This window comes from Misgurnus anguillicaudatus, chromosome 14 (assembly GCF_027580225.2).
Source record: "Misgurnus anguillicaudatus chromosome 14, ASM2758022v2, whole genome shotgun sequence".
Lineage (NCBI taxonomy): Eukaryota > Metazoa > Chordata > Actinopteri > Cypriniformes > Cobitidae > Misgurnus > Misgurnus anguillicaudatus.
Genome location: NC_073350.2, coordinates 33,534,728 through 33,552,385, shown reverse-complemented (window position 1 = coordinate 33,552,385; position 17,658 = coordinate 33,534,728). Strand labels below are relative to the sequence as shown.

At 35.2% G+C, this 17,658-nt stretch overlaps 1 protein-coding gene across 1 annotated transcript in view; it reads left to right on the top strand.

Moving 5' to 3' along the window:
- Positions 1-17,658, top strand: part of epha8 (eph receptor A8) — a 137,679-nt gene that overhangs the window by 82,684 nt on the left and 37,337 nt on the right. Inside the window, exons 6-10 of the mRNA XM_055183985.2 lie at positions 7,882-8,037; positions 10,818-11,276; positions 13,409-13,533; positions 14,291-14,453; positions 17,494-17,590. Of these exons, the coding sequence (XP_055039960.1) occupies positions 7,882-8,037; positions 10,818-11,276; positions 13,409-13,533; positions 14,291-14,453; positions 17,494-17,590 (1,000 nt within the window). The remainder of the gene's footprint in view (positions 1-7,881; positions 8,038-10,817; positions 11,277-13,408; positions 13,534-14,290; positions 14,454-17,493; positions 17,591-17,658) is intronic.

Sequence of the window (17,658 nt, the reverse complement as noted above, 5' to 3'; positions counted from 1 at the left end):
TTCATATCATAATATTTATACCAAATGTATACATATCTGTACCTATATGGTACACATTAGTATCTTTTTAATGGGTACTGCTGCCCCAGTGACAGCTTGGCCATTTTTTTTACCTTTTTTTCTGAAATTGTATCCATGATAGGTCATCAGCCAAAACCAAAAACAAGCAAAAAATCTGCCAATGGGGTAAGCAAAAGAATCTTGAACAAAACATTTCTTAGTATTTTTGTCTAGTTTTTAGACCAAAAATATCAAATTAATGTGATTTTGTGCATAAAACAAGCAAAAAAAACTGCCAATGGGGTAAGCAAAAAAATCTTAAACAAAATCTGCCAATGGGGTAAGCAAATTTTTCTTGCATTTTTCTTGAATTTAGTGTTTAAGGAAAATGTTTGAGATTTTTTTTGCTTACCCTATTGGCAGATTTGTTTGACTTTTTCTTGGGTTGTTTTGCTCATCAAGAAAAAGCATCTTAATTTAAGAATTTTTAGATATTTTTACTGAAAACAAGACAAAAATACGAAGAAATGTTTTTCTTGAAAATCATTTTTTGCAGTGTAAGTGCAATAATTTGGTCTCTAGTGCTTCTATCAACCTAGAAAATATGAAAAAGTTAGTTTTGGTAAACCATTTTCCGAATCCATGTGGAAAAAATAGGTTGTTAAAATTTGGCTCCCCTTGTGATGTCAGAAGGGGATCGATACCGAAAATGCTCACCCCTATAAAGTGGCAATTTTAACATGTTATAATACATTATCTGTGGAGTATTTTGAGCTAAAACTTCACATATGTACTCTGGGGACACCAAAGATTTATTTTACATCTTAAAAAAGTCTCCTTTAAAACAGCCAAATTGACTTTTTGAGGAAGTATTAACTAATGTAATTCATTTCAATCATTTCTTCATATGGAGGGTCAGCCGAGCCTATCTGCGAGTTCACAAGGATTCACGAGTCAATAAAGTCACCGGCTGCTTCTCCCCTTCTGTTGTTAATGATTCTTCAAGGTCGACCCCAATTTAGACAAGTTGGTCTCCATCTATCAGGCACTTAGAAACAGGCAGCACTTTTCTTGAGTAAATTGATCTGATAGCAATTACCCGGCATGCGCTCACAAAGTTTAAGATGAGATCTTTGGAGGACACAGCCTAACCGCAACTACAGACAATAAGATTAAGGGCCAAAATGGAAAACAAGCAAACTTGTGAGCGTGCACACACACACATAGATACACAGGTATGTACGTATATGAATGTTTGAGTACTCCAGCTGAATAATAGACTCCAATGCCCCTGTGCTCTTAGCCAGATTGCCGAGTTAATATCAGATTGCGAGCCACAAACAATTAACTCCTCACGGCCCTCTTATATATCCATTAAAAGTCTCCCTCTGGGATAAACAGACATTCTTTACACATGGTCGCTTTCAAATTAGCCGGCTTTCTTCAGGCCAACACCAACCATTTGCACAAATTAAGATTTGCTTGGGTGTCAAAGGTATATGGTTATTTTGTGCATGGGGGGTTATGTTTGTGGATTTTATGACCCGTGCACTTCTTCTTTGTGTAGTCTTGGGATCAATTAAAGGAAGAGTTCATTGAAAATTTTGTCGGCATTTATTATGTTGGAGCTGTATGTTGTTTTGTTTCTTTCGGTAAACACAGAATGTATAAGCCAGGGGTCCCCCAACTTTTTTGTGAGCAAGGGCTACCACAATGGATAATGTTTGTTTTACTTGTTGATTTGATTTGATTTTATCTTACTTGTTGATATTTTTGATTATTGTTTAAAATGTTAACATACATAAAAGAAGTAGAGTTGCACGATTAATGTTGTGATCTCGATTCCAGCCCCCAAATGATCTTAATCCAGCATTTCGACGATTCGGATAATTTTATTTTTAAGGAGGAAAGACGCAGTCTCGTCAGTTCTCTCGACAACACGCTATCACAGCGGCCATGATGACGTCTTGACGTCATATTTATAAATGCGCAAGCTAGATGTGCTCGTGCTCGCTCCACTGATACAGCGGATGCTTTCGCTGAGAAGTTAGACAGAAAGAAACAGAAACTAAAGAGAATGAGTGTCCGACAAGAACCTTGACGTTGTTTTAGTTCCAAAAAGATGATCTTATTCTGAATCTTATCCCTTCCTAAAGGGTTTTTAGCACAGGGGGAAACATTGGCTGTGTCCAAATAACCACACTTGCTGTCTTTGCACTTGACCACTTGACTACTTACATTACGTTTTCTTCTATTTGGCCCAAGTGTTCTAGTGGGCGTGAAGATTAAGCGTGCATGTAGATTTATTCACCCAATGGACATTCACGCCGCCAGCGAGAGCGTCAAAAAACGCTCTGACGCTCGAATGCATTCTCTGGAATCCTCTCAAGCGGAGGTTTCCGCCTTGCAATTGGTTGCCAGCGGGACGTTTCCGCCTTGCGACTGGTTAGCGCCGAACCACGTGATAGCTAATTACCATAAAGTACTGTCAATCCATGTGACAGCAATTTGCACCAAAACGTATTCAGTTTTATTTTAGGCTACTTAAAATTTATATTTTAATTTTTTTCTTTAAATAAAATGAATACATAATCACTCTACAATTAACATTAACTGAAATTAAAGAATATCTACACTTATCTGAAACTTTCAGAATCATAATTAATTTGCACCTGTAAAAACAAAACTAATGTTAAACTAATGTTCAGGGGTTGTACGTAACGAAGTTCTTGAGAATCGTGAGATAATTGTGATCTTTATTTTAAGCAAAAGAATTGTGATTCTCATTTTATACAGAATCGTGCAGCTCTAAAAAGAAGCCATACTAATATAATAATATGTAATAAATAAATATTAAAACTAAGGCTATTAATAGAATCTGCTTTGGCGGGCAACTCACGGACTCTGTGTGGGCAACCTGGTGCCCACGTGCACGTTTTTGGAGACCACTAGGCTAAGCTTTAGAAATGTAATGTTTTTATTTACTAATAACCAGTGTTGGGGAAAGTTACTTTTAAAAGTAATGCATTACAATATTAAAGGCTGAGTCCACGATGTTTGAAAGCCAATGTTGATATTTGAAATCACCTAAACAAACACGCCCCTATCCCAATAGAATCTGGACCTTCTGTTGATAGACCCGCCCCACATATACGCAACCTGGCAAGGATGTCGGTTAGTAGACACGCTCCTTACTGCTGATTGCCTATAAGTGTGTTTTGGTAGTCGGCCCATCTCCTTTTCCAAAGCGTTTTTCAAAGATCATGGACTCCGCCTTTAAGTTACTTCCAAAAAAGTAACTAATTGCGTTACTTAGTTACTTTTCATGGAAATTAATTAAAATAAAAAAGTAACTTGCATTACTTTTTTAAAAGTCACTTAAATATTAATGTGTACATATAAAAAGTAATGCATTACTTTACTCATTACTTCAGAAAATAATATTATTACGTAATGCATATTACTTGTAATGCATTACCCCCAACACTGCTAATAACTGAACAACAAAATTCATTTTATTTTAAGTTTCTATAAAATCTACATAAGCTATAAGACATTACACATGCTGCTGTTGAATATCTATATCCACATGTTATGACTGAAGACTAAGTTTAATATGCATATAAAATCCTGGCATTGTAATGCAAAATATGATCCACGCTGTTTGAAATCAAAGGCCTGTCTATTTAACGACAATAAAAAGGTCATGTCTGTGTGCGCCGGTTATTGTGCTCTCCGTTCATCTTGAATTTCATGCATGAATTGGCATTTTGATAGTCAGAGTCGAAGCTCGAAGGCCTGATCGTTTGCGAGCAATTCATCATCTTCCCTTCTTCTTATCCATTTTTTATTTATTTATTTGTACCCTCTGGATGTTCGATTCGGAGACTCGCTCCCTCGTGGTTTCAGGCTCAGTCGGCATTAGGTCTTATCGTGGCCGCACGGATTTGGGAATCTGGAGGGTGCCGGTCACGGCCGTATCGCTGCTGCTGGGATTTTTGCCCGAGGATGGATTGGCGGGCTCCAAATGTCACTAACCTTGATTAATGTCACCTTTAAAAGTGCTGCTACTGGCCTCTGTTTTGTCAAAAATATAATAGAGACGATGACAGAAAAAAATGGGTGGCAGACAGACTCAACCTCTGGAAGTCAACTTGTCTTTGCCTTCGGATAGTTAAAAACATGTCTTAAAGAGACAGTAACAGCAAGTGTCATTTAGAAACTAAATACGACTTTATTTTTAAGAGTGTACTTATTAATCCTTTTATAGTTATAATAAGATTTTGTGGGTGGGTTTCTACCACAGACGTTTTATTGAAGAATCACAAAGGACTTGCATCAGGACACATAAGAGTTTTAAGCATTGTGTAATACAAACACAATGGGGCAGAAATGTTCGCTTGGTGTATTATGTCCTGAATAGGAACATCTGTTGGGTTTTACAGTCATTACAGGAACATTATAGCTTGACAGACACTGAAAAATGGTGCTGATGGAGGTCTAAATGTAGAGCAGGACAGCATGTACCAAACAAATGACACATTTACACGGTGCTGAATGAATCCTGAGGATTGTGCAGATATCAGAAGGCCTTCAATAGAGAGGAGCACATCTTCAGCATGTGTGTTTAAGGACCTGTGATGGAGCGCCTCATTTCCAGCTTTGATTTCATTATTATCACTTACATGATCCTCACAGATTATATTTGTTATACAGTAGCAATGTCATTTGTTCCTGTAGAAAAAACATTGGGTGGAGAGTACAGAGAGATGCAGATTACAGGCCGTTTACATTAGTTTCAGTTCTTGCTGACTACACTTTTAGAAAAAAGGTACAAAAGTTGTCACACGGGGCGAAAGCGTTAACCAAAGTTGCCAACTCTCGCGAGACAAATAAGCAACTGCAGCTTCAAAAACAAGCCTAATATTATAATATTATTTAGTTTAATCCTTATAATGTATTATTTATTACCAATAAATGAGCCTGCAACATATTAGGCTAAACTGAAACCTTTAATTTATTAGAAAAGGATAAACAAATTTAGCAAATCTTCTTCTAACTACCCATATATCTCCGATCACCTGTGAGGCTGTGATAGGATTGGAGAGATGGAAAAAGAGGGGAAAACAAGGAGGAAAAGACAAGAACATTAATAAACATATTTAGCTTATGTTCCATATGTATCTACTTTTAGTATTGGTATAAGACTACTTTTTTATACATTACATATGCATTCATACCTCACAAAAACATTGTAAAAATTACATATTTACCTTACAAAAGAAGTCCATCCATTACACTGTCCATCATCTTCTCAGCTGTCTCCATAACAGGTTAATGTTAGTTTAAATTACAGTTTGCGGAGTTCCCCTTCGCGAGCGCGCTGCCTGCACGGTGAACGTGACTTTTCTCCATTGAGGGGGAGAAGGGGTTGGATTCAGCGGGATGTTTTTACAAATTACGCCACAGCACTTATATTAGCTGTGAGCAGACATCAATGCATTGAATATTGAGAAAACGGCAACCATAAATCAACAGATTTTCCTAACAAACAACCTTATTTTTTAAATAAGCCCAAAAAACCGCAACCCACAACTTGTGATTTTTTTAACGCGACTTGCCAAAAAAAGAAGCCCAAAGTCGCGTATTATAAGCGGACTTGGCAACTCTGGCGATAACCCTTGATGGAAGGCTTGTCTAAAACGTGCCCAACAGCCAATCACAGTGGCCGCTACAAATGCTCCGGTCTTGCATAAACATGATTGGCTGGCGTGTAGTAGGATATTTGCATAAGGTGATCTGGTTAGCCGCGTTGCTGGTTGAAAAGTTGAGAAATGTTTAACTTCTGCCACGATCAAAGGCAGTGACCTGACGTTAACGGATCCACAATTCAGTTCGGCAACGCATGACGTCACCCATTAAAAGTAAATGAGAAGCGTTAATGCTTACGCCCCATGTGAATGTACCGTTAGAGGAACATACTAGTACATCAAAGATGCATATCTTTAACTAAATGTTACATATTATGACCTTTTTGAAATGTATTTTTCCCAGTACAAACTTTTTCTGAGATTCAAGTTAATTCGCTTGTAATACACAGAAGTGTACTGCGCCCAGCACATGAAGGAATAAAACTTGTAAAATAAAACTTGTCCAAGTTTTAATGAAACGTGGGGACAAACTCCAAATTCTTGGCCACAATAAAAACACAATTCGCAGGTCATGTGCGGGGCTTCGTAGAAGTGCAATGGTCAGTGGGAAAAATAGTAATACAATTTGCAATACCGTTTAAATGTTTATGCCTGCACTGCAAAAAATAATTTTCAAGAAAAGAAATTCTTAGTATTTTTGTCTTGTTTTTTAGTAAAAATATCTAAATTAAGATGCTTTTTCTTGATGAGCAAAACGACCCAAGAAAATACGTTTAGTTTTTAGACCAAAAATATTAAATTTAAGTGATTTTGTGGATAAAACAAGCAAAAAAATCTGCCAATGGGGTAAGCAAAAAAATCTTGAAAATTTTTCTTAAACACTAAATTCAAGAAAAATTTACTTACCCCTGTTGGCAGAATTTTTTGTTTGTTTATGCACAAAATCGCTTACATTTTCTGGGGTCATTTTGCTCATCAAGAAAAGGATCTTAATTTAAGAATATTTAGATATTTTTACTGAAAACAAAAAAATCATTTTTTGCAGTGTAAGCAATGGTTTCAGTCTGAAATGTTTCATAATTCTTAAAGTTTCATCAATGTTTTAATAATAAATTTTTTTATTGTAAAATTTTAAAACGAAGGAACATGACTGAAAAACTTAACTAAAAAACAACTTTAGCATGCAAAGTTTAGCATGCAAACCTTGTTCTTCTTGTACAGTCTGTTCATGAAGACCATCTTGCTAGTTATTCTTCTCGACCATATTTATTTAACTATCTATACAGAGAGTAAAAATCAAGGTCAGCATACAATCGGTTGTAAATATTCATTAAAATTCATTGTAATGCAAATTTGGTTGTGAAAGATGCAGCATTCTGACAGGTGCTGACAAACCAAACAATGTGCCAATGTGCAAAAACACACACGCACACACACAACAACCATAATATACTGTACTGTATGTAAACGCCCCAGGATAAAGATCCCTGAAGTCTTTTTACACTGGTATTTTTATTCACGGGTGTTACTGAAAGAGGTCATCAAAGTTCATCGTGATTAACGCCTCAAAATCCTCAAACATGTTGTGGACGTCTGCAGGTGTATACTGTATGTTGAATTTTTGTTGCCGCTGGTAATCTGTCAAAAACTTGAAAGCGTGTAGACGCCAATGTACTTGATGAGCATACGGCCCTGATGTTTATCATAACCTGTTTTTCAACTTGGGAGCTTTTAAAAAAAAAAACATCAAGGGAAGGAGGATTAATCGAGAAGCTAAAAGAGAAAACAGACGAGGATAAATACTGCAGCAGGAATGCTGTCTGGACTCTCTGGGGTTTCTGTTGGTGAAGATAAAGAACTTGCTATCGCTCCATGTTAATTCTCAGCTTCTCTTTATCCCTAAAGCTCTGAATCTTCATTCGTATTTTCCTTGTCCTCACTTGAACATTCGCTTTACAATCTCTGAACTGTCTCACTCGAGAGTGACAGCATCTTATGCAACTTGTTACGTTTCGTACGATCAGTGCGTCACATACACATCATATTTTCTTGCTTTCTCCCTCCAATCATTTTCTGAAGCGCTTGACTGTTTATGCAACAATGATAAACAAGAAGCAGTTTTATGAACATTCAAAGTTTCGATTTTTTGTTGATAACGTTAACCTTGAACTCAAAACTTCCATAAAACAGTCACACACATCAAAACTTTCTGTTTGATCTGTTTTTTCAGCCTGTGAGGTGGGTTTCTTTAAGCCCGTGGCAGGTGATCAGCTCTGTTGGAAATGTCCTCTTCACAGTCATTCAGAGACGAGAGCGGCTGTTAGCTGCCCGTGTGATGCAAATTTCTATCGCACTTCTACAGACCCACCTGCTTCTCCATGCACAAGTAAGTCTATACTGTATGTTCATATGTCAGACTGTCTGACAATGAGTGCGTTTACATGCACAGAATAAGCGGATAACTATCAAAAATCTGTCATTATAGCAACCTGTTTTCATGCAAATCAATAAACCGGCTATGCAGACAACTGCGTTTACATGGGATTTGGAGATTTGTCAGGTTTCACGCAGACAGTGACATCACCGCCTATTTCTCAATCTGAAGACTGGATACGTCATCAAGCCTATAGTTTATTTAAGTTGAACATTACATTCGCAAAAATTATACTAAGAATAATAGTCAACTTTATAGTACATTCTGAAATAAGTCTTGATGACGTATGCATCCTATAAATGCGACCATAGTCTTTCAAAAAATCAGTTTTAAGCTACACTGTTGTATCTCTTTTCATGTCTGCAGAATCTGTAAATATAACATAAGCTTTTATTTTCGCAGTTTCTCTGCCAACTGCATGAGTCAAGCACAGACTTTTATGTGTTACTTTGCGCTTACTTCCGCCTGTGATGTTTATATTTCACACGTGGAGACACACTGCAAAAAAAATTACATTTTAAAAATTATTAAATTGAGATACATTTACTTGGTAAGCAAGTGGCTAAAGATATTAAAACTTGTTTATTGAAATAAATGATGACAATCAAGAGGTTTCTTACTTAAAACAAGTCAAAATATCTGCCAGTGCAGTAAGAAAAATAAACTTAAATTAAGCTTATTGTTATTAAGCTTATTATTATTAATTATCTATATATTCTTAAATCAAGATGCATTTGCCTTGCTTTGCATTGCCTTAATGAGCAAAATGACCAAGGAAAAATAAGTAAATTTGTGCTTAAAACAAGCAAAAAAAAAAAAAAAAAAAAAAATCTGCCAATGGGATTAGACAATCTTTCTTGATTTTTTTTTTCTTGATTTAAGTGTTTAGGAAAAAAGTTAACTTTAGAACTTAAAAAAAAAATTCTTACCCTACACTGCAAAAAATGATTTTCAAGAAAACAATTTTTTGTATTTTTGTCTAGTTTTCAGTAAAAATATCTAAAAATACTTAAATTAATTGCTTTTTCTTGATGAGCAAAATGACCCAAGAAAATAAAGGTTGAATTTAGTGTGTTAAGAAAAATGTTCAAGATTTTTTTGTTTACCCCATTGGGAGATTGTTTTGCTTGTGTTATGCACAAAATCACATAAATTTTATACTTTTGGTCTAAAAACTAGACTTATTTTCTTGGGTCATTTTGCTCATCAAGAAAAAGCATCTTAATTTAAGAATTTTTAGATATTTTTACTGAAAACAAGACAAAAATACTAAGAATTTAGTATATTCTGCACAAATTGACTTTTTTGTCTAATAACTAGACTTATTTTGTTATTTTGCTCATTGAGAAAATTCATCTTGATTTAAGAATTTTTTGATATTTGAACAAGACAACAAGATAAAAATACGAAGTAAGAAAGTTTTTTTTTTTGCATGGTTGTGATTTTGTGTCATAAAAATTTCACAATCAAAGCATCATGCAGCAACATTGTGAACAAACAGTCCTTATAAATTACAAATAAAATTTTTTGCAGTGTGCGCACATGAAAAAAACGAGAAAAGCCGATTAAGGCGACGCAAAATTGGGGTAATTAGCAAAGAACTACCTCTGGCGATGACGTTTATGGGCTTTCCCCTATATAGAAAACCGTCTTATGCATTTACCCCACACGTTATAAATTTATTAAGCATAATTGGCGTAAGACTGTGCCTGTAAAACACTCAGTTCCCCCTTATCATGCTCTGAGATACAGCATCCCCGAAAAGTATTTGGAAAATTGAGTCACCTTTTTTTTTTGCAATAGATGGTAAAATATCAAACCAGTTGGTGCAAAGGTGAAAAAATGGTTAAAAAATTGTTCTTAGCTGTCACTGGGGGCAGTACGTTTTTGAAAGGTCCTAATATGTACCATTTAGGTACTGTGGTGTATTTAATACAATTAAATATGTCCATTAAGGTTGTTCCTGAGGGCTGCGTGCCTTGCCTCGTTATTTAAGAACACCACAGGTACAGATACAGTATGTATAGATTTGGTTCCAAAATGTACCCATGAGATACTAATGTGAACTCTTAAAGGGATACTTCACCGATTTAGCATTCAGCTTTGTATCTGTAGAAACCCGGCAGTATTACTGAATGACCATGTTTCCCTCCATCATTTCCCCCTGAGAGGAGAGATATCTGCATTTTGGTTCTGCAAAAAAGTCCTCCGATGATGCAAAAATCGTCATATTACATCATCGGAGGACTTTTTTGCAGAACCAAAATGCAAATATCTCTCCTCTCAGGGGGAAATGAGGGAGGGAAACATGGTCATTCAGTAATACTGCTGGGTTTCTACAGATACAAAGGTGAATGCTAAATCGGTGAAGTATCCCTTTAAGGTGAAAATGTGTACTTTTTGAAACGTATAGTGCTGACAGTGTATGATGTCAGGTTTACACCGATGTCTCTGTGTAATTTAACAATGTTAGACCAACTACGTTCTGCCTTTGTTTTTTCCGTACCTTTTTATAGTCTAAAGTACCTTTATTCACTACAAAGAACCTTTTGTGAGACTTGAAAATGAGACTTTATTTTTAGTTAGTGGATACCAGGATTATTTGTTAAACGAGTGTCAAGTGGTTACTGAAGTGCAAATTCAATCATTCGCATATAGTCCCTGATAACCATAAATACCCTCCATCCAATTAACCTATAATTAACAACTGTCTGACTCCGACCGTCTCGCAGGACCTCCGTCAGCTCCTGTAAATGTCATATCGTCTGTGAACGGCACCTCCGTCAGTCTCGAGTGGAGTTCTCCTCTGGACAGGGGAGGCCGCAGCGATGTCGTCTACGATGTGATTTGCTTAAAGTGTGACAAAGATGGAACTCATTGTGGGGACTGTAAAGGTGTCGCCACGGGGAGGAACGGGGTGGAGAACATCAATGGCGGTCATGGAGATACCAGTGGAGCTTCTGGGGGAATGAGCGGAGGAACCGTAAATGGAGTGGTGGTGGCACGGACGGGTGCACCACCGATCCGCTTTATCCCTCAGCAGACCGGGCTTACGGAACCGTGGGTGACGGTGTTAAACCTCGCCGCTCACGCCAACTACACCTTTCGCATCGTGGCCCTGAATGGAGTTATGCACCTGAGCAATGAGCTGCCCCAGTCTGTGATGGTCAATATCACCACAAATCAGGCAGGTAGGAGACACTTTTGGGTCAATGAATCTCATTGATGCTCATTAAAATGTTGTTGTTTTTTAAGTAATCTTACAATGTTAATGTTATTTGTCCATACATAATTCTTTAAACATCCCTGAAGATTATATTCTTACAATAAAACACTGGGTTATTTTCAACCCAGTGTTGGGTCAAAAAGGTACAAACCAACACATTGGGATCAAATGAATGTAGAAAATGTTTATATTTGACCCAACAATGCATAGGTTAAATTAAACCCCACAGGATGGGTTTGTGCTTTTTTGACCCAACGGAAGTAACCCAGCATTTTTGCCATTGAAGTAGTCAAGTTAGCTGATTTACAACATGGTTACACTCCAAAAGATGACTTTCTTACTTAGTATTTTTGTCTTGTTTTCAGTACAAATATCAAAAAATTCTTAAATTAGGATGTATTTTCTTGATGAGCAAAATTACCTAAGAAAATAAGTGTAGTTTTGAACAAAAATATCAAATTTAAGTGAATTTGTGCTGAAAACAAGCCAGAAAAATCTGACAGTGGGGTAAGAACATTTTTCTTGGTTTTTTTCTTGAATTTTTTAAAAAAATATTTTTTTTTTGCTTGTTTTAGACACAAATTCACATATGTTTGTCTAAAAACTAGACTTATTTTCTCAGATCATTTTGCTCATCACCCTAAAAAAATGACTTTCTTACACTGCAAAAAATGATTTTCAAGAAAAAAAAAACTTGTTTTCAGTAAAAATATCTACAAATTCTTATGTTAAGATGCTTTTTCTTCATGAGCAAAATGACACAAGAAAATAAGTCTAGTTTTTAGACCAAAAATATCCAATTTAAGTGATTTTGTGCATAAAACAAATAAAAAAAAATCTGCCAATGGGGTTCAATCTTGAAAATTTAAACACTGAATAAATAAAAAATGCAAAAAAAATTAGCTTACCCCATTGACAGATTTTTTTGCTTGTTTTATGCACATTTTTGGTCTAAAACTAGACTTATTTTCTTGGGTTGTTTTGCTCATCTAGAAAAAGCATCTAAGTAAAGAATTTTTAGATATTTTTACTGAAAACAAGACAAAAATACTAAGATGTTTTTTTCTTGAAAATCATTTTTTGCAGTGTACTTAGTGTTTTTGTCTAGTTATCAGTAAAAATTTCAAAAATTCTTAAATTAAGATGTATTTTCTTGATAAGCAAAATGACATTGGAAAATAAGTCAGTTTTTATACAAAAATATAAACTTTAAGTAAACTAGTGCTTAAAACAATAAAAAAATTTGGCAATGGAATAATTTTTTTTCTTGAAATAAGTTTATTTTTTTCATAAACACTTCAAGGTATTGCAGAGGATTTTCTTTTTTCGGGTGGATATTCAAGACTATTGGTCCTCCTAGTTGTCAATCAGCAGTGTTGCGCAATTGCTTTTTTTTAAAGTGGAGAAGGCGGTTCTTTTCTAAAATTCGAGAAAATCCTCCGCTATTTAATTCCAGAAAAAAATTCACCCCATTGGCAGATTTTTTTTGCCAGTTTTAAGAAAAAAAATCGCTTAAATTGTATATATACAATTGTAACATATATACAATTGTTTATATGACTTTTTTCTTAGGTCATTTTGCTCACCAAGAAAATTCATCTTGATTTAAGTATTTTAAGATATTTGTACTGAAAAAAAGGCAAAAATACTAAGTAAGAAAGTCATTTTTTTTGCAGTGTAACCACGACCAGGTACCCCCCATCTAGGCCAATGTGTTTGAACCAGGCTGACCAGTTTACATTAACTAGAAATCATCTTAAAACCAGCTGCCCATCACTGTTTTTCCATACAGCTTTTCTACATGAATCCCATGCAAATTCCCTTGTAAAACTCCACTGGATTACATGTGAAACTTGGTGACGTCATGTTCATATATAGTGATGTGTTTATCACCTGTTAACCCATGAGTTTCACTTGGGAATTTAGGAAAACGAAAACCATGTTTCCAGTACCATGTTTTAGGTTTTCGAATGTGTTAAATTCATGTAGCTTTTCTGTAAAGGATTTGGATTTTCCATCAGAGATTAACATCAGTCTAATATAAATGTTATATAATTCATTAACAGAACGAATTGAAATCTTTCTTTGTATCCACAGCTCCATCTCAAGTGATGGCTATACGTCAGGAGAACGCCAGTCAAAACAGCGTTATGCTCTTCTGGCACGAACCGGCCCAGCCGAACGGAGTTATTTTGGAGTATGACATCAAATATTATGAGAAGGTAGGACAATTACTTCATCAAAGTGTGTGTACTCAATCTGAAGAGGTTGATATTTATTCATTAGACGAGAAGGTCTAATCAACATTACAAATGACTTGCCATTCGATGAAGGGTCACATTTTATAGACTTAACCCTGGAGTCAGATATCTCAATTTATCCTTATTGGCAACTCAAGTTAAATGAAAGGAAATTACAGACCGATAGCGCTTTTTGACTGGTTTTGCCAGATTACGTAAATTGACATTGACAGAGAACACAGTGAGCTTTGCCGACCGCTGGAAGGATTATAATTGTTGCGTGAGCTGGGAGCTTTGGTGCCTAATGGTGCAAAAAGTCTCTTATTATGCAGTGGCTCTTCAACAATGACACTATGTAAATATGATTTACACGCAAGCCCTGTTTGTCAAGCCGCTCTCCCCTGTGATGATTCATGGGGGAATGAAGCTTAAAGACCACTCGTTGGCTTTCGACCGATACGCGACGCCTGCGGTCTCCTCGGGGGACTGACTGGCATCAGAGGCGTTATAACAAAGCACCGCTGAAAATACTTTCAGACCGAACAGAGTTTACGAATGGCATAGGGCGATTACAGATTAGCGAGCTGTGTAATTTTTGGCACTGGGGTTTAATCTGTTCGATCCTGTAGTCTTGGAGATTTTGGTTTGAAGTCACATCGGACTGTTTGTCCTGGGTATGTCGTCATTATTTATTGGTCGTATTCATAAATTGATTGCAACTTCTCTGACTTTTCCACAGGACAATGAACAGCAGAGTTACGCTACACTGAAGTCTAAAAACACCAGCGCTAAAGTGTCAGGCCTGAAGCCCGGCACGAGCTACATCTTCCAGATACGAGCCAGAACCTCGGCCGGCTGTGGTCGTTTCAGCCAGTCGGTGGAGATACAGACGGGTAAAGCAAGTGAGTGTTCAGGGTTTAGCGCTGGTTGCTTATGTCCGTAACTCTTTTACAAACATCAACCGTACCTCCGATTGTGCAGCGAGGTGTGCTATTATTTTTCTGAGCAATTTGATTCATGATTTTCATTTAGTGAAAAGCGGTGACGTACTTTGAAGGAGAAACCCAACTTGCCTAGCAATGTCCTATAGTAGTGACAACTTGGAATATACCCGAGTATATATCTGAACACCATGGCAACCGAAGCCCATCATAGTGACATGTTGTGCAAAGGCACCAAATTTAGGAGATGCTTTTATCAAAAGAGACTTTAAAATATAAAATGCATTATTAGAGTTAACTGGATATGCTACCCAAATATTGAACTTTACATATTTTATAAATACTTGTCTTATAGGTATACATTGCAAAAATTAAATGTCTATACTGTACTTGTTTTTAAATATGTACTATAGTTTTCCAGCATAAATACCTACAAATTGATTCAATGCATAATCAGCCAAAGTATTTGGGGGCTGCATTTTTAAATATGCTGCACTTTCGCCGCTTAAATTGCAGATTTCTGCTTGTAAAATATGATTTCGTAATCCCTGCATTTTCATAGCAAAAAGTCATATATATCTTAGCAGAAAGTTAAAAAATGTTGCATTTACTTTACACATGCACAGCCATGTCCCCGGTTGTCATGGGAATGTTAGGAAGTGACGTAATTAAGTTCACGCAATTTCGGCAAGTAAAATTGCATAAATATCCTGCATATTCCATCGCATTTTTTAAGAAAACATGCCGCAAGATCAAGGATTTTTGCCCGCAACAATCACAAAAAAACTCTGCCTTATAAGATATTAAGTCTTGTTTTTGAAATAAATCATGAAAATCCAGAGGTTTATACTTAAAACAAGTAAAAATATCTGAATTTCAATTACAAAATTTAGGTTTATTTTTCTTACCCCACTGGCAGATATTTTTCTTGATTAAAACATAAACCTCTTAAATTGTATAATTTATTTCAGTAAACAAGATTTAAACTCTTAAGCTACTTTGCTTATCAAGTAAATTTATCTCAATTTAAAAATTCTTAGATCAGTGGTTCTCAAACTGGGGGCTGCGAGATGGTGCCAGGGGGGCCCCAGTTTTAAGAGATTTTATAAAATACATTAATTTATCATGAATTCTGTGTAATTAAACCAAAAATATATAAGGCTAACCAACAGCACTACTTTGAATTATTTTATATGTTTTGTTTAATTAAAATGTTACATTTTAGCACAAATTTGTCATAAATTTTCTTTGGGGGGCCGGGAAGAAATGCATTGTACACAAGGGGGGCCGCATGCTGAAAAGTAAGTAAGTAAGAAAGTCATTTTTTGCATTGTACACTGCAAAAAAAAATGATTTTAAAGAAAATATTTCTTAGTATTTTTGTCTTGTTTTCAGTAAAAATATTTAAACATTCTTAAATTAAGATGCTTTTTCTTGATGAGCAAAATGACCCAAGAAAATAAGTCTAGTTTTTAGACCAAAGATAGTAAATTTAAGTGATTTTGTGCATAAAACAAGTAAAAAAATCTGCCAATGGGGTAAGCAAAAAAAGTCTTGATCATTTTTCTTAAACACTAAATTCTAAACTCTTCAGATTTTTTTTATGCACAAAATCACTTAAATTTGATATTTTTGGTCTAAAAACTCGACTTATTTTCTGGGGTCATTTTGCTCATCAAGAAAAAACACCTTAATTTAAGAATTTTTAGATATTTTTAGTGAAAACAAGACAAAAATACTAAGAATTTTTTTCTTGAAAATATTTTTTTTGCAGTGTAAATGCTGAAATGAACATAAATTAAGATTAATAAATATCTCTTACAGTACTTAGTATTTTTGTATTGTTTTGAGTAAAAATATCAAAAAATTCTTAAATTAAGATGCTTTTTTGTTGAGCAAATGTAAGCAAATTTGTGCTTAAAACAAGCAAAAAAATAAATAAATATGCCAATGGAATAGAAATATTTTCTTAAAACAAGTTTACTTTTTTCATAAACACATAATTCAAGAAAAGTTTTCTTAATCCATTGGCACATTTTTTTTTTTTTTTTTTTTTTGCTTATTTTAATTTTGATCATCAAGAAAATGCATCTTAATTGAAAAATGTTTAGGTATTTTTACTGAAAACAAGACAAAAATACAAAAAAGAAAGGCAGTGCAGAAGTATTATTCATTGTTAGTTTATGTTAGCTAATGCATTAACTTATGTTCACAAATACAACCTTTTTGTAAAATGTCACAGTTTTTTGTATTTTCTTATTATAACCGTCACTTACATGAATAAGCGATTTAAACTCGCCTGTCTTCACAAATGATTGATTGTTGAATGATTTATGTGAATCTGACATTCACTCTGACAGCGGTTGAATGTCATTACATTGTTGGTCTGTTCTGTGACTTGCACACGCTCATATTCAACGCATCAGAATGCGGATCATGCGATTGCAGCTGTCTTCGTTCCTATTGGTAGTCGCTGCATCGTCTCGTCGCTCATTTGCATAAAGTCAAACTCTGCCAGCGGCCGTTGTCGTTCATGTCACTGCGCTTTCAGATCACAAACTCATTGAAAATGAATGACTTCTGGTCACATTGTCTTTGTAATCGTTGTCAGTGTGAAAACCTCTATATGTGGAAGAGTCACATGAACATTTTTACAAATACTACTTTTTTGCATGTGCTTTGACAATATGCATTAAACATGAGATCTTTTGAGAAACGTGAATGAATATTAATGTTGTTCAATTAACTTTAAAAAAAATTTTAACAAAAAGTTAAAAATTTTGCTATATACCTGAATATAATACTGTATATTCATGATACTATACACTGTTGCATATTTTAATCAGATTTTTTTTGTTTACTTGGACAAATGTGAGCTTTAAATATAAATTTTCACAATTTTGACTATATATATATATATATTGTGCAAATATTATCTTTTCAGTCCACAGCGATGAATCTGAGTTTAATGATGCGTTCGTGTTTCTGTTTTTCTCCCTAGTACCTCTGCGATACACTAACATGAGGATCATCTGGATCTGCATGGCTTTAATAACCGGACTGGCGACGTTTCTGGCCGTTGTCATCTGCAGAAAACGGCAAGAGGAGAACTTTGAATTGTCTGCCTTCACTTTCCGCTGCTTTAATCTGTAATATATGTTAAGAG